At 37.4% G+C, this 20,676-nt stretch overlaps 1 protein-coding gene across 1 annotated transcript in view; it reads right to left on the reverse strand.

The window, feature by feature from the left end:
• CPNE8 (copine 8) overlaps nt 1-20,676 on the reverse strand; it is a gene marked incomplete at its 5' end in the record, with an annotated part of 102,895 nt that overhangs the window by 17,823 nt on the left and 64,396 nt on the right. The window contains 4 exons of the mRNA XM_084306146.1: nt 689-735; nt 7,327-7,388; nt 10,777-10,830; nt 18,566-18,641. Coding sequence (XP_084162272.1) covers nt 689-735; nt 7,327-7,388; nt 10,777-10,830; nt 18,566-18,641 — 239 coding nt within the window. The remainder of the gene's footprint in view (nt 1-688; nt 736-7,326; nt 7,389-10,776; nt 10,831-18,565; nt 18,642-20,676) is intronic.

Genomic DNA, 20,676 nt, shown 5'->3' on the forward strand with positions numbered 1-20,676 from the left:
GAAAGCAGAAATTGAAAAAATCATGAAAAGGAAAAAAAATAAATCCTATACACATAACTGTGGTTAAGTCAGGTAAAAATGCAATGTTCTGAATAAAATTTTAATAGGTTAATAGTAGTAGCTATAACCTTTTCCACTACTGGAAGGGCAGCAAGCAATTGTCATTAAACTTGTAAATTTGTATCACTGTTATAACATACAACATGTACTTTTAAGATGAAATATACAAAAGTATGATGAGATTTGGAAAGTAGTTCTGGAGTAGAATCAAAATTTATTTTAGTTTCACCACACTTAGCCTTACTCTACCTGAAACTCCTTTGTTTTGTCCCTCTCAAGGGGGTCTCTAATTTAGCCAACTTTCTCCCAGCAATAATAAATACATAAACAAAAAAATCAGAAAGTACAGGAATATTTGCAAACTGTTCCTACTAATTTAATTTTGCACATAGATTTAATAGATAAATAAATAAATCTAGCTGTTCTGTTTGTCCTGCTTTTCTGGACAGGAATTGGTTTCTAGTCTGTAACTGCTCAGCTGATTCCAGATGTTACAAGTATACAAATACTTAGTAATACAAAGCAGTTAAGCACAACACTGGTACAGGTACACACACATATCTCAAAAAACGTGCTTTAAAACTGAACACAGCACATTAATAAAGAATAAATTTATTTTTATTCTTACCATTTGAGGCTGTGAAGTCAATAGCTACTGTGAAATTGATTTGGGTTCTGTAAAATAAGCAAATACAAACTTTATCAATAGCTTAACTGTTATATGGAAAAATAAACAAGAAATTATATCAGTTGAGGACAAAGCATAGGACACTGACTTTCTAATACAGAAAAAAAAACACATTGAAAACCCTTCTATAGGATTCCAACAACATGCTACACAACACTATTGTATTAGCATATTGAAAAAAGTTTATTTACTTCATCCTTCCTATGTTTTCTTTTGTTCATCATTTAGGAAAAATTCTAAATCAACAGTAAGGTTATTATGATCCATGTACATTATTAATTCATTCTCAACATTAACACTGCTTTTTCCTTGGACATAGTTTAGCTTTAGTCATGGATGACTCTGACAAAGCATGTAGGGTTTTACTAACCTGCTCTTAACACCAAAACCATGTCTTTGGTTAGAATGTGCTTGAAATCATGCTATATATAAAATCTTTGGAGAGGATAGCATATTTTTTGGCAGGAGATTTCATTCATGTGAATATAGTCAATTGTTTGAGTGAGTGCATCAAGGAACATTTTGCAAGATAAAATTAAAATCTGGCAGCAAGAATTTTGAGCAGTTGCTGAGTTAAAGCCATTATCATGCATTTGTTAGCATACTATTGTTGTCAAAAAAATCATTCACTGATGTACTTCGTGAGTGGCAATCCCATTCAATGCAATTCTGTTCCATAACTTCTTTCAGGACAAAATACTACCATTCTGGAGATAATCTCTTAGCTAGTAAGACTCTGATCAGGCAGAACAGTTTGGATGGATCTGAAAATTGCCTTTTTACTCAGACTAAGTCTTTTACATCTTCCTTCAAATTTCTGCCTCTCGGTGTGCACTACAATGAACTTACTGACCAAATTAGCAAAGATTAAAGCTCTTTGAAAATTACTGAACAGATTTAACTCATGCACATTTAGATGAAATATCAACAGTTTGACACCTGGCTTTTGACAAGATCTTAGATTGCTGTATTTTGTGTAACAAACAGTAGCCACAAAATCTTTCATTTGGTATAAGGATGCTCAAAATTTAAAAAAGCATCTGAAATTGAAGTTCTTCAAGACAAATTTAGATGCACGATTAAACAGTCCAAATTTTAAAACACACCAAGAAAACTGAAGCTTTATCTAAGATGGTTAACTAATTGTTTTTATAAGTCTTCTAAGCTTAGAGTTACATCTGAAAAACGAAAAATAACTGCAGTGAAATAATGATTATTTAGAATGGATATGCTGAGGTACCTTAGGGTTTAACTCAGGACAATCTAGTTTAGACTTTAAAACAATACAAACAGCTGTTTCCTATGGTGCTGATGAAATCTAAACAAGTATTCATATGAAAATTGTGAAAGAAACTTGGGGTGTTTTCATGAGTAGTTGAATGCTGTTAGAAGGGACGTACAGTATTAGTCTGAACAGCAAGAAGGTAATTTTACAAACAGTGCTCAAAAGCACACAAAAACATTAACTGTTTGGCAACCAAAGATTCTCAACACACATATAAAAAGCAGAAGGCATGCACCTACACCTAGGAAATCTTGAAAACCAAAAAACTTCTTTTTCACAGTAATATATGAATGCTATGTTGTTATCTCTGTACATTTTTCTAAAAATCTTAAAATGCCACTAAAGTGCACTTAAGATGCAATATGAAACAAAAATACCTCACCTTTAGGGAATTTTCCCAAACTTAGTGGCACTATATGAGTTAGATTTTAGTTTAGAGAAGCACAGAATCTCCACAGTACTATGCTACAGAAACTGGCAATTTACAAGACAACAATTTCATGCACACAAACCACAGAAGACCCAAGGCATTCTAACTGTGCTGAATTTTATGGTAAAGCCACACTCTGTTTAGGTACAATGGCATAAGGAATTATTCAATTATGTAATTCTTCATTTTGTGAAAAGATAAAATCACCGTACTGGCAACTGTTTGACCTATACAGATATCAAAGTAAAAATAATAATTAAGAAGGGCTAGAAAAGCAGTGAGTATAAGAAGTACTCAAAAATCAAGTTCCTGAGTTCAACCCCAACCTATCAACTCATATGCCCATCATTGATAACATGATCAGATATAGTCTGAAACCCACCCATCTCTCCTATCCCCCATACCCAAGAGCAGAATCTGCTTCAAAGAACAGGCAAGGGATGGGCAACACTCAATATTTCCTTTTATCCTCAGAGCAGCCTGTTGCATTTACTACACGCTACCAACTCCCTGCCCTGATGACAATACTGTTCACTTCTTTAGTGACTTTTAATCTCCCTTATCACTATTGCTTCACAATTAATTTATTTCCTCAGCACACTTGTAAAGCAAAGGGACCTTACAGTTGTTATACAGATGCAAAATTGAAATGCTGGAATTAAGGTAAACATTTCTATTCATTTTGCATGCTTTTGTTGTTGCTTTGTTTTGTATTCAGCTGATACAGCATTGCACCTCATTTCTTCAATATAAGCACGCAGCAGTATTGACCTCAGCATTGACAAGGAATGTACAGTGCTACTGCTGACTTGGTGAGATGCTTAAAAAAGAAAAGTCTGATTCATGTGATTTGGCTGCTATCACAGAACACCACTGTGGGAGACTAACAGATAAAATCATTGCTTGGGGAAACTTAACTGCTCTAACAATGAGAATTCTGCGATGGAAAAAGGTACAATATTATGAACTCTCCTTTTTATTACAAACCTCATATTTTATTAAAACATGGCCTTCCGAAAGTAGAAGGTTCATGATTTATCATATTTGGTCATTCCCTCAGATCAGTGTTTTTTTTATACAGAAAGTGCAATTTGAAGGAGGAACTCTAGTTTCCTACATTAATGTATGATGAAAGAAGGTGTACCCAGTAGGGGATACTACTCTGAAAGGCAACACAAACTATGTCAAGAGAAATCAAAAGACGTGCAGAAGGAGACACTGCTACATCTAATACCCTTAAAGAACACAGGATAGTAACATGCTAGCAAATTTCCCACAGTGAGAGGCAGGAAGGCCCTGGGAAGTGGAAAGGACAAACTACTTGAGGCAAAGGTCCAAGGCTTTTTTTGTCATTATTTTAAAATATTTCTAATTCTCTGGATTTTTCAAAAGTTAAGTTATTTCTAATCAGGAAATTCATTTACTGAGGTTGTGCCCCTGCTTTTCCAGCTGCACACTCCTCAAGCAGCTTAATGAGAAGCTCGTGACACCACCACTTCAGTGAGGTTGCAAGGTCATGAGACAGTGTGCAAAAGATGCTAAAACATTGCCATCTGCTTGGCAGGCTGAGGTGCTGAATGTCCTGACCCAGGGAGGGCTCAGAGAGGACGTCCAAGCACAGCAACGTGCGTTGTGGACTCAGAGCTGGAGACATCACTAACGCCACCATCTAGCTGGTAGAGAGACACCACAGATAGACCTTCACCACACAGCAGGTATTTTGTTTGTGTATTTGGGAGAGCAAGGTAAAAGCCAGACTCTTTCAATAAGGGTTCTACCAGAACTGATAGACATAAGGGAACAAACTAAGCCTGGTTGTAGCTTTTGACTAGGCTTGACAGCATCCGATTTTTAAATGGCATGTTGGAAGAAAACACGAATTGCCTCCTGTGGCTTCAGAGAGAAACAGCTGGTCTGTTAGCAGGGGGGAGCTGGTGAAGGTTTGAGAATCACTTACTGTGTGGAAATCTGTAACTGAGCTAATGGAGTAACTAACACTGCCAAGGGTCTGTATCGTCACCATGGCATTTAGTCTAAAAAGTCCTCAGTGACATTAATTTTTTTATTTCCTCTTTGCAGATGCTTGCAAATGCAGTTTCAGCATAAAGAATCTTTTATTGATAAAAGCTGTATAATACAGAATATTCCTCCTGTAGAGTTTTATTACTTCTAATTATTCTCCAAGGATACAATATACCTGGTTAAGCCTCTAAGATACACCGCTATGGCAGCCCTTGCTTCCCAGCTATAGCTCAATGAGGTCTCCTCAGAACATCAAATATGTATGTCATTACGTTAGATGCTGCACTGGTTGGATGAAAATAGCTGTCATAAAAGCAATTTTAAATTTCCATTTTGGCCATCAATGATTCAGTAAAGCTCAGTTAAAAATGAATGCCCAAAGCCTTTAGGATCCAAACAGCATGTGGGTGTTCGTATCTGAAAACCTGGATGAGGGCAAGTTTTAACATGATGGTGGGGAAACATTTCCACTCATCTTCTACTAATCTGGGACAGAAAAGATGACAACACTTTTGGATTGAAAGAGGATTCAGCTCCTGAAATTTTCATGATTTACAAATGTCTAAAGTAGCATGTTAGCTCACACCCTACTCTAGTAAGTCAATCTAGAAACTTTGTACAGAAATGTCCTTTCTGTATACTTAGTCTTGCAGCTTTCTCTCTTAGATAAAACAGAGCAACTTATAAACTAATCTACCTTAACAGATATTTGTTTGTTTGTTTGTTTCACAGTCATTCCTATAAGCCAGGATTATTTCAACTGCATTCCTCTTCAAGGCAATATCCCTCATATTCCTGGCTAAGTCATATACTGGGAGGTGTTTTGATAGGAAAATATGCTATTAATTGGTATTAATTGGTAAGTGGTAGGAGGAATCTGATTTTGAAATATACGTTTTTTTTAGCACAATGTGCTCTCTTTTAAATGTAGGAAGGTCAGTGTAGTAAAATGTGATTAAGTGTCAAGACACAAGGAAAAGCCAGCTACCAAAATGGTGCTACTTGATGCACCACAGATGTAAAAGAGATATCCATCTCTTTCTGACCATACTGATATAAAAACCAGTGTTCTGAAATAAAACTAAATTAGAATTTATGGACAAACTACTATTTCATTCTTCATGGCTCTTTAAAAAAAAGCAACCGTCACGTTGATGATACTTATAATGGAATACCCCAATTAAACACATGCAGACTCAAAATACAAATCAAATCAATACTGTAATCCCAATTTGTTACAGTTAAAGCTGTCAACTTTTCCATTAAATCAGTATTAGTTCTAGACACTTCAAATCTATTACAATGAAAATTCTGAACATGAAGTATTTCACAAGCATCCATTTATAGAAGAGCCAATATCGTGCCTATTGCAGATTCAGTGTTTTCTTTCCCTTGCTTAACTAAATGAAAGAAAAACAGGGAACTAAAACCAAAATGTTGGAAAACATACTTGATGGGAAAACAGACTTATAGATGAGGAAATCTTCACTTCCCCCTCCTTTCAAAATTTGTTAACTGGACTGAAACTGATATGTAGTAGTATTAAATGAGATGGAAGGAAGGAAGGAAGGAAGGAAGGAAGGAAGGAAGGAAGGAAGGAAGGAAGGAAGGAAGGAAGGAAGGAAGGAAGGAAGGAAGGAAGGAAGGAAGGAAGGAAGGAAGGAAGGAAGAGAAAAGCAAATAAAATTACTTTGAGATTCAGTCTCCTGGTCTTGCCTCCATAGAACAAAACTGCATAGGTTCCAGAAGGAAAGGTAACATTTTATAAAAACCTTTACAGTTTTTCACTGTCATGTACTTCGAAATAACTGTATGAATCACCAAACAAGTCTTTGTATAAAATAATTAAATGATAAGTATTACTGCTCAGACTTTTAAGCACATTATACTAAATTATACTGCAACCCTTTATAAAAAAGAGGAAAAATCTTTACAAGTGGTAATTATTAATACCACAAGAGTTATTTGATTTGCATTTACAGAGAAATACACAAAATATCAATAAGAATAACAAAGTATTATTTGTATTCAGAATTTCTATTATTTATCTACAGAATGCAGATAATTGAGCTTATTAACTGGCATTGTAACATCTCGGTGAAAAATGTGATAACTCAACCTGAAAAGATTATATGTGTGCCCACTCTATTCTTTTCAAATTTAGATATAAAACTTGATTTCTCCATTACTTTTCTATACCCTCCTTGCAAAGACAATCTATGAATGAATGAGGAATAATAAACTGTGGCATAGATGCATACGATACACTTCAAAGAACAAACATATCAGAGGTAGGACCATTTCTTCATCCATGTACACATGTACCTCATTCTACGCAAACTTTGGTAAACATGGATGGATGGTCATTTCCTTTTGGGAAAATAACGATAAATGAGAAATTGAACATGTTATAAATTTTAGATAATTACTATGAAAGAAATGCCTTTGAAGGGGAAAGGCTCTAAATAAATACCAATTTTAAATACACAAAAGGTCAGTGTAATCAGAAGAAATAAACCAGCATTTTACTAGTGTAACATAAAGAGATGGATATAGAATATAGATAATTCCCTTTCAGTTAATCCAGTTATCATTGGTTGACTAGATGTCATTACTCAACGTCATTATTTTTGTACTAGTACCTATTCCAGCATTATAAATAAAACTCCATAACTTAACTGACATCAATAACTATTTGTAGGTTTTACATAAGAAAGTACAGCCTCTATCTAAACAAGGAAAGAAGAAATTGGAGCCAGCGTATGCAAAGTACAAATACAAATTATTAGTGAATTACAATGAGACTGTGAAAACAAGAAAAAATTGTTATCAATCACATACCCGCCTTTAATATAGTCAAGGAATGAAACTTCTGTTTCAATTAGGAAGGAAAGCAATGTTACCTGAAAGCAAATAAAAGAGAGGAAGATATGAATTGTCATGTTCCAATTGAACAAGTAGAGACATAAGCACAAGGTGAAAAAAGAACATGTGAAAAACAAGGAAATAGTTTCAAGAAGCAGTGTTTGAAAGGGAAGAAACAAGTTTGGAAGTCTACTAAATTTATTTTTTAATTGTTGTCGTTTTGTTTTGTTTTGGTGTGTGTGTTTTTTTAAGTGAAAGATAGGGAATGGAAGACCATTTTCCAGGGCATGTTACCACGTGCATTTCTTCTGATCACTGTATACTACTTCTCTATGTGAATATTAGAGGCCAGATGATAATATGTATCTATTCTTTTTGAAGTACTCGCTGAGTACTTTAACTTTGTTTAAAGAACTCAATTACAATTATTTATGTTATTTCCCGTCTCATATTAAAAGTGGTATTGAGTATTGACACAATCCAAGAATGAAGAAAAACTAGTAAGCTGTATATACATATATATATATATGCACACACACATGTATATAATATAAATACTTAAAGTGGAATACACTATATAAGTATGTGAAGATAAGAAATTTCTTCGCTCTCAGCTTTCATCATTCAGAAATTACATGGGTCCAAGACACAGGCAGTGGCCTAAAGTGTTACTGGCATTTGCAGCACTCAAGTCACAGAAATTTAACTAAAGATCTGATGTTCAAGATTTTCATATGCTGCACAACATTCATGAAGCAAAGGATTCAGCCCGTATTATTTTGATTTTATTTACAAAGTGACATACAATTCTCTCAGAACAGAAAATGCATCAGGCAATCAGTGAAAACTACTTATGCAACTATTCAAAACAGGTTCACTTAGAGAGTTTTTAAAAATAAAAATGAGGTTGATTTTTGTCCATAAAACCAAAATTTTATTTGCTTCCAATTGCAGTAAAATATAAAAATTGCAAACATTTCTATTATGTAAACTTACATTCAGAACAAGATTACAGGTAGTAATTGTCTTCTCTCCTACTTCCTTCATCACAGCTTCTCTGTGGTTCTTAGTGACTTGCAAAGTTTAAAACCGCCAATTTACTTTTCTTGTTGAGAACAAAAGATCATAACAAAGTTCTACCAGACTATAAGTAGCATAGTCTTGAATATAAGACTAAAATTTCTATGCGTTTTCCCACTTCAGAGTCATTTCAAGGGTTCATCTATTATTACAGGTGGTCAGTCACCGTGTTCCTAATTAATTTAAGCAAATGTTTTTAGTGAATCTAATTTTAAATGGTAAAAAACACAGACAACACTCTTCAGAAATGGCTAAAATGTTTACTTCCATACAGACAGTAACTACCAATGCTACAATTTCTGTATAGTGAATTTTAAATTTGACTGCTTCATTTGAAACTAATCATATTCAGAAACATTTCTGCTTAGCGTGTAGTTTGAATGTCTGAACTTAAAATGACCTCCTAAGTAATAATGAATTGAGATGGCAACTATCTGTGTATTCCTTAAAAGCAGCAGTGAGATAGAAGTCAAGGATCTATATCCATTTTGCTAACATTTTTCCAGAAGCCAGCTTTCCATTAGTGAGAATGATGGTGGCTTTCCAAACCATGTCTTGGTAAGTGGTTTGAAAATTTAGGTATCTGTTGGGACAATTAAAACCTTGGGTGAATGACAGAAAGAAGTAAAAGCAAAACTACAGGCAAACACACAGGGAAGTGACAATTTGGAGAAACTTAAGGGAAACTTGAAGACAGAATAGAAGTAAGAGCAAACAGGGACAAAAAGGTATTGATAAAGAAATTATAAAAGCAACGGTATAGGACACTGGCAGAGAAGGAAAGATTAAAGAAAATTACTAACACCAAACCAATCATTGTAAATTTCCATGTAATTAGAATTTATTTGAACACCTTAAAGTCTAATAAAAGGAATATATTAGCAAAACATAAATTATCTAACGAATCAGATCTTGCATGGCAAATTTTCATGGACAGACTGCTAGTGACTACTTCTCTTTTAAAATAAAGGTAGAAAATAAGTCATCATTTTCCTACTGATGAACAGACTTACAGAACGTGAGAATGACAACTTGTTCCTTCAAGGCTATAGTTCAGAATGGAAGTAGTAGCCCTGATAAACTTTTAATGTGAAAAAAAAAACATACTTTTTTTTTTTTTAATCATATCTAAAATCTGCTTAGATTTCTAATATATAGTTTTTCAACATTTATGTTTATTTTTTTCAGAGATGATGTTTTCAGTATCATGGATGCCAGAACACGGAAGCTGAGAAAATGCTGAAGGGTGTTCTGGTTTTGGCTGGGATAGAGTTAATTTTCTTCCTAGTAGCTGGTATAGTAGCTGTATTTTAGATTTCTGATGAGAATAATGCTGATAACATTCTGATGTTTTAGCTGTTACCAAGCAGGGCTTACACAAAATCAAGGACTTTTGGCTTCTCGTGCTGCCCTGACAGTTAGAAGTCTTGGGGTGCACAAGGAGCTGGGAGGGGACAGAACCAGGACAGCTGACCCAGACTGGCCAAAGGGATGTCCCAAAGCATGCAGCATCATGCTGAACAACAAAACTGGGGGAATTTACCTTAAGGGACTGCCATTGCGCAGGGTTTGGCTGGGCACCAGTCAGTGGGCAGTGAACAATGGCATTGTGCATCACTTGCTTTGTTGTTTTGTTTGTTTGTTTGTTTTAATTGTTACTATTCCCCGTCCCCGCAATTTTCTGTTCTATTAAACTATCTTTATCTCAACTCATAAGTTTTTTACTCCTTCCCTCTCACCCCCCAGTTTTCTCCACAATCCCATTGGGGGTGGAGAGTGAGTGAACATTTGCTTGGTGCTTAGCTGCTTGCTGGGTTAAACTACTGCAAGGGAATAATTTGCATTGCTAGCAAATGGTTCATAACAGAATATGGACAAAAGGACCTTAAACGCTCATTCCAAATTATACTAACAGATCTTTCAAGATAGATTTACAAAAGCCTGTTGGTAATAACAAATTATGACTGCTTTTGGTTTAGCATAGTAGGCATGACTTACTAGCTTTTACTGATGCTAGCTCAGTGGTCAAATTTAAAAATAAAATTGAGTCCTGAAAATGCAAATATGTTTCAGATAAAATTTAATAGTGTCCAGTGATATAACTTCAAGAATCTGTCTCCAATGTTGGTATGATTCATTTTTAAAATCATTTGCAACTTAACAGCATGCTTGAAAACAACTTCTATCAACTTTATTCAAATGAAAATCTGAAAAGAAATGCTGTAGTACAGTAAATAGTTTATTGTTGTAGCCTTCACAAAGGTTCTATTCTAACCCTGTTACAAGTCAACTATGCTGTATTTCAAGAGAAAAGAGTACACAGTAATATTATAAATATATACTTACTGTTCCAGAATTAATATACTTTTTCTTTTTTCCTTTTTTCTTTGGATTTATTACCTAGAAACACAGATACAAGTATTAAAGCAGTATCATTTGTGACTGAACAAAAGATTATTGTTAAGACACTTTCAAATTAGGAAATAGTCTATTTTCAGTGGAATCTAAATTTATTCAGCATTCTGTTTACTTATGCACCTCAATGAGGGGATATACACATATCTCAAAAACAGTGAGTTTATCTTCATGGTACCTGCTAGGTAAACCAGTGCTGCTACCCATATTTGACAAGTAAGGGATTGAAACAACAGAGGTGAGTGTTCATTACACCTGAGTGCTCATTGAAACACTTCTTTGAATTTTCACAAAATCCTGCATTTTTATGTACACTTGATCCCAGTGTCCCAATGTACAGGGTTGTAACTTCTTTGGCTTACAGTGCACCTCTTCATATCTCAGTTAATCTGTCTCCAGCTTCTCAGTATTATCTGAGAAACATGGGAGTTGTTCTACTCCTGGCTTCTGTATGTGATGCAATGACAGGAACAGCAATTGCAAGGCAAGGAAGGCCCAGATCATACTGTTTCAAAACAGAAACAAGCTAGTTATTTCATGAAAAATGGCACTGACCACCACCTGACTGGCATACGTGCACTCCCAGTACACAAGAACCTTCACAGAACCAGACTACTAGGCATTAAAACATTTTCTTGAATGTCTTGAAGCCACATCCATAAAATCTCTTGCTGTAGCCATGGGAAAAATTGCTTCCCTTCTCAATACCTAAAGGCAAGTCTCAGTCAGTTTTGTTACATGCATGTTAAAAATGTGTTCCTGGTTTATTCAAAATTGCACATGGAATTGGAAGCAAAACATTATTTTGTTAACTACGTTGATCGACTATCTCCTGTATAACCAGGAAAACTAAAATCCCTGTGGCTTAGTGCCAAGTTTTACTGTAAACTACTCACAGATGTTCTGTGAATGACAAGGACTGAAAATGTACCCAACTGTAATCTCAGTCCCTTAACTGCTATAAAATATTTCATCGATTATGCCTGAAAATGGGAAAAACAGTAAAACATCTTCCAAAAATTCTCCCCCAACCCTAATGAAATTACATTTAAAGATTATATCCCTTGCACAGCACAGAACAACTGTGAAATGAAGAGCAGGAAGAGATAACCATCATTTGAGGTCTTCCAGAACAGGCTAAACAAGAGTGACTCCTTATTTCCCTCCAGTAAGCCACAGTGCAAGCTGCTGAGTATTTTTCAAACCTTTTCCTGTGTAAGCCCTCTAGCTTCCTAAAAAATCCCAAACAACCCATCCCCCTCCTAATTACAGTGGCTGAATGGGTGAGCTGTGTATTAGATCTGTATAGTAGCGGTTTAGATACTATGCAATAATTCTTGCTGAACCAGAATCTTAGCCAGAAGGTGACTCCAGCAGAAAAATGCCCAGACTAGGAAGATGAAGGTAACAGACTGCCTGCCTGCCCTGTGGCCCTTTGCTCCAGAATCCAGTGGTCAGCCTGAGTTAGCAGCATATTTCTTGCCAGCAGTCATTAAGTGCCCAAAAAGAGATTTATCAGAATCTTTTGCTTCAGATACCTTGACAATTGTCTTCTTAGGAATGGCTAGGAAATACACTCAAGCTTGGACTGAAATATCAGGGGAAATGAGGCATCTACTTGGGAGCAAAGACGAAATAATTCACAGTTTCTCTGTCCCCTATAATTGCAGGTACTATAATGATTATAATAATTACGAGGGATTTGCTTAAATTTCAGTTATCTTTAGTATAAGACAACATTTGTTAGCCTCTGAAAGCCTCACACTCCTGCATTAACCTAGAAAGCTACATGAGCTCTTACCTATTAAAAACAAGTCTATTGAACAGAGCTTGTTATAGTAATGTTTCTAACACAAAGCCACTCACACACAAATTTCTCTATCTGCCTTGGGGCAGTCTTCAACTGCAACACAATTAAGAAAGAATTTGTCCAGTCTCTTTTGTTGCGATACTGCATGGACAGATCATGTAGAAGCGGAAGTAAAGTACAGCGGGTTGTGATGTGGGGAGGGAAACATGGGATGTTCAGGAAATGTACACGTATGTTATTGCTGGGAGTAAGACATTGATACTGTATTTAAGAAACTGCAAAATCACTGGAAGGTGTTATGACAGAATTCATTCCTGCTAGGGTAGGAGTCATGTTGGTGATACAACAAGAGAGGACAGTTTCACTGAACACAGTAATCTGTGCTGTGACACTATCTGTGGGAAGCTGCTGTAAATTACAGTAACTCTAGGGTTCACCCTGGAACTAAATAAGAAAAAACAAGGCTTTAACTTATCTTTGTCCTGCTTTGCACTGCTGCATCTTTGCTCACCTTCAAAATAAAAGTGCAGCACATAACTGGAGCAACCTTCTTCCCTACCTTGCATTGTTGCTTGCATAAACCACCATATCTGTGATCACTTATTTTAAGGAGTATGATACAGTACAAAATACTGAAGTTTAATGGTTTAATGCTAATGGACCAAGACCAAGGGGTGGCTTAAGGCTTGAGGAATAAGAAAGATCTGCATACTATACAGAAAAAAAAAAACAGCCTATAGCTGCATAGGCTTTCTCTTCACTTGCAAGAATATCTTTCCACGGGGAACTAAAACCACAGCTCCATTCAGAGAGCCACTAGGCATGCAAACTGCATGATGCTTGAACTCATGGTGTAAATGCAGAAGCTGACCTAAATCCTTCAAAAAGCATACCTACAACTGAGAAGGTCTTATGTATTTATATTTAGGGACAGAAAAGGTCTTGAAATTAAAATTATCTACCAGGGTAACCATGATTATATTAGATTTGTCTTACTTCTAAAGTACCCTTGGAACAAGCAGAATTTAGAATGTTCTGATTATGGGATTAAGATCACATCCACGAAAATCTTACAGACAAGTTGGTCAGGAGTTTCACCAGTCCGGACACATATGAAGTCTAAATGTAAGAATTAACTTTGCTATCAACATGCAGACAAAGAGAGAACAGGAGCACGGCCCTCAAGACAGCCAATCACAGAACTATCCCAAAAGCAACTACAGCCCATATAAATCCTCAAATGAGAAGGTGGCATCGTACAGAAGTGCCTGTGTTGCCTGCATTGTAAAGTGAAGGCAAAGTAGCTGTCCATTTAAAAGAGGAGATGCTCCATTATAACAAGACTACACTAAGTGGAGATTTGGTCAAAAAAGGTATTCCTGGTTTTCTGGAGGGCCCCAATGACCACTGTTGATAGTGATGCTGGGGAGCCTTAGATACTGCTTCTTCCTGGGGAAGGTGGAGGGTTAAGAACAAAATCTTGGCTTTTGGTAACACTTGGAGGCCACGGATAGAGCCACTGAACAAATATGAAGAAAAGTATCACACACAAAGTCACAAGTCCCACCCACAACAGAGCTCTAGAATACAAGAAAATAAATACTGTCAGAAACCTCCAAAGCAACAGAACTGTAAGTAGAAAAAAGTGTTAAATGTCTTTTTTTTTTTTCAGTTCCTATACTTGGTCAGTGTTATACAGGACAAGGGTTGAAACTGCTGATGCAATAAGACCCATTGTATGCTAAGAGAACTCCTCCAGAGAAATGGGAAGGCTCACTGTACAATGACATTTTCCATTTCAATCCTGCTAGCAATCAGACCCAGGAGTGGGGACGTGTACTGTGGTGTGATGACAACAATCTATTGCATGAGGATGAGTCAAGGTCTAATCCAAACGACCAACAAGGCTTTATGAACTGAGACAAAATGAAGGTAATTTCCACCAGGATGTACACTTGCCTTTTCTATCTTTCCCTCAGGAATTCTGGCAGATGTGGCATTTTCCTGGGTTATGTTCATTCCTCAACTGATATAAAGACCTTGTAAGCTCATTACTGAGTAGACTACAGCCTTTTCAATATGAAAGAAAGGAAAGCACAACTAAACTTAACCTCATAAACAGGATGGAACATTCCTATGCACTAATAAACTCTGAAAGGGACAAAAGATCCCATATTCTATATTCAGTTTATCTTTATAAAGGATCTGTTACAAAGTTATCAGAAAGTTTGGAAAACTTTTGGAAATCATGAGGCAATGCACACCAAAAAAGTCTACCTTTAACACTGCTCTTTGGGTGCATGACTCCAAGATCAGAAGCACTCAATACAAACTTCACACACAGACTTTTCTAAGGTTCCTCTGTTCCCAGCGTATAACCACCCTGGGACAATAAACATAGCACAGACTGGACCCTGCCAAAACAGCAGTTTTCTTGTGTTGTACGAATGCTCATATCCAGAAATGAAAGACAGCAAAAATAATAGAATTGACTGAGGAAGACAACAAAAAAGTGAAGTTAAAATCAAAGAAATGCTCTTTGCAGGTCTCTGAAAAGTGAGGCTACAAAAGACCTATAGAGTAAACCCTACAGACTGAGCACTTTAGCTTAGAGAAAATGAAAATACTGGGCAAAATCCATCCATGTAGTCTATGAGCATATGTGAAATGGAGGGTTCTATAAAGCTTTCACACAAATGGCTAGATATATGCCTACATGTATGAAAATGCAGTAGTGTGCATTTTCTCACAGGGAAAAATGTGGGTCCATGGAATACGTGTGTTATTTCCATGTGAAAATTGCTACTCTAAAGCCTCTGTGGGGAGTACCTCTTTATGGTAATGCTGCTTTGATTAGGCAAACCACCTGTGCTCAAACACCATCAGTATCACAAAACAGCTGCGGGTTTCTGTGCAAAGACATCAGGAATGCATACCACCAGAAATTAGATGCTCAGGTACTGCAGTGTACTGAAGCACTAGTCTGCTGCTGGGAGAAAAAACAATGATGAAAGGACACACACAGCATTCAGGCAACTACACTTAGTCACCTATTACCTGCACCACCTCAACTAGTGGCAAGTACTTCCTGACTTCTGGTACATACGTGTGTACACACACACACACCAAGGAGGAGAAACTCAAAACACTTCATGTGGTCTTACCATGGGAAATAAATCAATTCATAGAATCACAGAATCATTGAGGGTAGAAAACCTCTAAGATATCTGGTCCAATCTTTAACCTAGCACTGCCAAGTCCACCATTAAACCATTCCTTTCACTGGAAGTCTGGAAGACAACTCGAAGTGTGCAATGCAATACAGTGCAGATGCTTGACATAGGCCCAGGCAAGTGAGTACGTGCAGAACAGTGTAGGCAGACTTCCTACCTCTGGTCCCAAAAGGAGGATGACTATGCTTTATCAGCACCAGAACTGATCATTAGGCTACGACAATTTAAACAGAACTTCCTAGCTCAGGCAGCATAATTGCAAAACATCTATCCTGCTTCTAGCTGTGGAACACATCCACAGCTTTTGGAGTTGCTGTACTATACACTGTCTACCAAAAATAAAGCTGATGTGACCAAAATACATTTTACATATTTTACTCCTATTCCCTCTCCTCATTTAACACACCTTGAAATCTCACTTTTTATTTTCATTCCAGATTGAAATTCTTCCGAGATATTAATTTTAAAGCGAAGTTTTAATGCATGAGTCTTAATGCTTTAACTTTTGTAGCAATTTTTTGTCTGTGCCAAAACCTGGAATCATTTTTAAAGGGACTTTTCCAAAACAGAAGAAAAAAGGCTGAAAATGAATCTCTTCATGACACCTTAAGTTTGTGCAACTCAGCTTTTCTTTGTAAAAACCTTTTGATTTCTTCTGAGAATAAATTACAGCATACTTTAATGATCTAGTAAAGTTTGACCATGGGTGAAAAAAAAGTCTATTTTTCCCAAATCCCAAACAAATTGGAAAAGAACCCCTAAATGAGGGACTTGCTAGATCTGAAATAAACAAACCTATAAAATTTTGGCAATATGGCCTTGTGGACAAAGGGAATGTAGATGTAGTCTACATTTACCTACAATACGTGAGAAAGTCTTACGACAGTTAGAAGTTATCTAATGATGTAGAAGCCTGTATTTGAATTGATAACTGCCTGACAATCCCAGCAGCTGGCAGACGAATGAATATCAAACTGGAAATAAGAAGCAAATTTTTAAGCAAAGATGGTAACTGATCACATGACAAAAAACCAAACAACCACCAACAAAAAAAGCCCCAGCAAGCTAAATTCTGTCACTTGTAATCCCATCATCAAAACTGTTAAGATTCTGAAGTCTGTACAAGATCAAACACACAGGGATCTGCATGTGACGTAGGTATCATCAGGTTTTGGCATAAAAGAAACTAGCATAGGATCACAGAATAACAGAATGGTTTGGGTTGCAAGGGACATTAAAGACCACCCAGTTCCAACCTCCCTGCCAAAGGCAGGGATGTTACCCACTAGGTCAGGTTGCCCAGGGCCCCTTCCAACCTGGTCTTGAATGCCTCCACAGATGGGGCATCCACAGCTTCTCTGGGCAGCCTGTGCCAGGGCCTCACCATTTTCTGAGTGAAGAACTTCCTCCTAACATCTCATCTCTATCTCCTCTCTTTTAGTTTAAAACCATTCCCCCTTCTCTTATCACTATCTGCCCAAGTAAAAGGTCTCTCTCCATCTTTTTTTTATAAGCCCTCTTTAAGGCCACAATGAGGCTGAACGTCTCCAGCTCTCTCAGCCTGTCTTCACAGGAGAGGTGCTCTAGCCCTCTGATCATCTCTGTGGCCCTCCTCTGGACCCATTCTAACAGTCCCACATCCTTGTTGTGCTGGGAACCCCAGACCTGGCTGTAGGACTCCAGGTGGGGCCTCCCAAGGGCAGAGCAGAGGGGCACAATCCCCTCCGTTCCCTGCTGGCCATCCCTCTGGTGATGCAGCCCTGGACGCAGTTGGCCCTCTGGGCTGCAAGCACACACTGCTGGCTCGTGTCAAGCCTTTCATCCATAAGAACCCCCAAATCCTTCTCTGCAGGGCTGCTCTCAGTGAGTTCTCCCAGTCTGTGCTCATGTCTGGGATTGCCCCAACCCAGGTGCAGCACCTTGCACTTGGCCTTGTTGAACCTCATTAGGTTCACTGGGCCCAATTCTCCAGCCTGTCCAGGTCCCTCTGGATGGCATCCCTTCCTTCTGGGTTATTGACTGCACCACTCATTTTGGTGTCATCTGCAAACCTGCTGAGGGTGCACTCGACCCCGTTGTTTATGTCATTGATAGGGATATTAAACAGTACTGGTACCAAGATAGACCCCTGAGGGGCATCACTTGTTACCAGCCTCTACCTGGACACAGAGCCATTGACCGCAACTCTCTGTATGCGGCCATCCTACCAATTCCTTATTCACCAAATAGTCCACCCTTCAAATCCATCTCTCTCCAATTAGGAGATAAAGTTGTGTGGGACCATGTCAAAAGCCTTACAGAAGTCCAGGCAGAACTTATAACAAGTGTAACAGTTGGCAAAAGGAGAAATCAATGACAAATTGCCTATGCAGAAATGAGGCATAACCCACTAGTTCCTCCAAGTTACATCACGCCAACCCAGCCATCTGAAGTTCTCTTCTTGTCCTACTACAGCTCAGTGCCTACACACATGCACACATACCTACTCTTCTTTGTATCTATTTATAAAGCAACACTTTTAGATTCTCTGTTCTTCTCTATAAAAAGAGAAATGGAAATTAATTCCAAAGCTTTGATTTTGACAAGCACTGTGCAGATTTGATCAGTTCACCACGAAATTACTGGAAGTTTTCTCATTTATTTTCTGAAAGCAAGTAAATATACTCAAAATACTTACCTCATACACGTTGAACTGAGACTGCCCTCTTGACAACTCTCTGTAACTTGTTGTGAATTCTCCAATGAAATCATGACTATATTAAAAAAAAAAATCAAATCAAATGCACAGTATTTACTAATTTAAATATGTAATATACATATTCATAAAAATAGAAGTACAACCAGTACAAACTGACACCCAGAAAAGCAGCAATGTCAAAAGATGCAATTTGCTTAAAAAAAATCATTTTCCCTCCGTTGTGCTTACTCTATTAGTAATCAAAATGAAGAGATGATTTATTAGCTTAAATCTTTCTGCTTAGCTTAGCCACATAATGGGGACTAGGTTGTAAATTAGTGATCTGTGCCCCATGAAAAACCAAACAAATAAAAAAAAATCTAAAATGATTTCTTAATTTCTTAGATTCTTAGAGAATCTAAGCAAATAGAGTGGGCTATCAAAGGTTATCACTACTTTCTCACTGGATCACCACTGGCACCACAGATATCTAAACGGTGTGTGTGACTGTATGAAAAGGAAGTATCCAGAGTGAGAAAGGAGTAACTTACATCAAAAAAGACCAACCCTACAAGTTCGTGTAATGTGACATTCAATGGTGTTTTTGAGAGGAAGAGCAAGGCTTATCACAGTTGCTGCCTCTTCCTGTCCAGGAGGAGAAAAGCAGTTCACTGAGGCTACTCAGGACTGGACTCCATCAGAAAGTAGATCTTACCCTAACACTAAGCAGTGGTTACAAGCTTTTCCTTTCTGAATTCTACTCCTGTTCCAAGAATAAGTGCCACAGTGCCGTGCTGTGTCACCCACGTTTTGAAAACTGCTTTGTCAACCCATAACCAGGGTATGGCACGTAGCCAAGTAGCTGCTTGGAGCAGGGTGGCCAGAGGGAGTGTCCTGGGTGAAGCATCCTTGTGAAAGGCTTCTGGGGTCAGGGAGCTGGAGCACGGAAACCACATGGCTGCTGCCAGAACGGACTGACCTGCAGTGTCACATCTCAGAACACCTGGAGCAGGCAGCCAGCACCCAGGTGACTGCCAAACAGCTACACAACTGCCAGGGGCACGACACCATCAGTGCCCATTCTCTTCCCTCTCCAGCTGAACACTTCTCACTGCTGCTCCAGCTCCCGTTCCCTCCTGGCCCTGTCTCTGTTTTCAAACTTGTTCCCTAACAAGGCATTGTACCTCCTCTACACTCTGCACTCTGCCTTCATTTCCAGTGAGCTATGAAACTAATTTAAACTTTTTTTTTTTTTTTTAATCTTCCCTTCAATGGCAAACAAAAATACAAAGTCAAACTTTATAATTTTATCACTTGTAAAATTAGTTTTTGAGAAATACAGCACGTTTCTAATTATGCTATAAATATTAAAAGCAAATTTAAATAAACCTGCATATTTCAAGAAAAGGAAAAACAAACAATCCATAGCAACATGAAATTTCTTTCTTCATTCATAATGAAATAAGAAAGAAACCCCAAATAAAAATCTCTTGTTCTGAAATCTGTGGGAATTCAAAAATATATGTAAACCAACCAAGTTAAAGGTTCAGCCATCATGTAAGATCCCATGAAATAAGCAAAGCACCCAGTAGAAAGCCTCAGAAATCCTATATAGTGAAGTGTTACTGACTACTCAGATTCAGGAGAGACCACCTGTCGTGGAACAATCCCCCTCCACTATGGAGATTAGGAAGTTGCTTCTGAGAGAGACTTTTTTCTAAAGAAATAAATTTTAGAGATAGTATTTCCTTTCTCTAAATGCTCTCAAGATTGCAACAACAGGGCAATAGAAAAAGTATCATATCTAAATAGGCTGTAGCACATAAGGTGCATTTAATTCTGGGTCACCACAGCACTGGAAAAAAAATGCACCTTGGTTGAAGAGGAACTTTTCCCTTTCATAACAATTCTTACCTTAAATTTTCAAGTCAGTTTGCTTATTTCAAAAGCAGAAATTCAAGCAATAGCTCAATGACTACATATGAATATGCTGGAGCAGACAATAAGCAATTCCAGACGGGGTTGTCTCTGGTAAAGGTACTTAAAAATCTGTACTGCTTAGAAGTAACTGTTTCCTTAATTCTGAGAGACACTGGAATGCTTCCTTTTTT

Source organism: Netta rufina, assembly GCF_964035555.1.
Source record: "Netta rufina genome assembly, chromosome: 1".
Classification (NCBI taxonomy): Eukaryota; Metazoa; Chordata; class Aves; order Anseriformes; family Anatidae; genus Netta; species Netta rufina.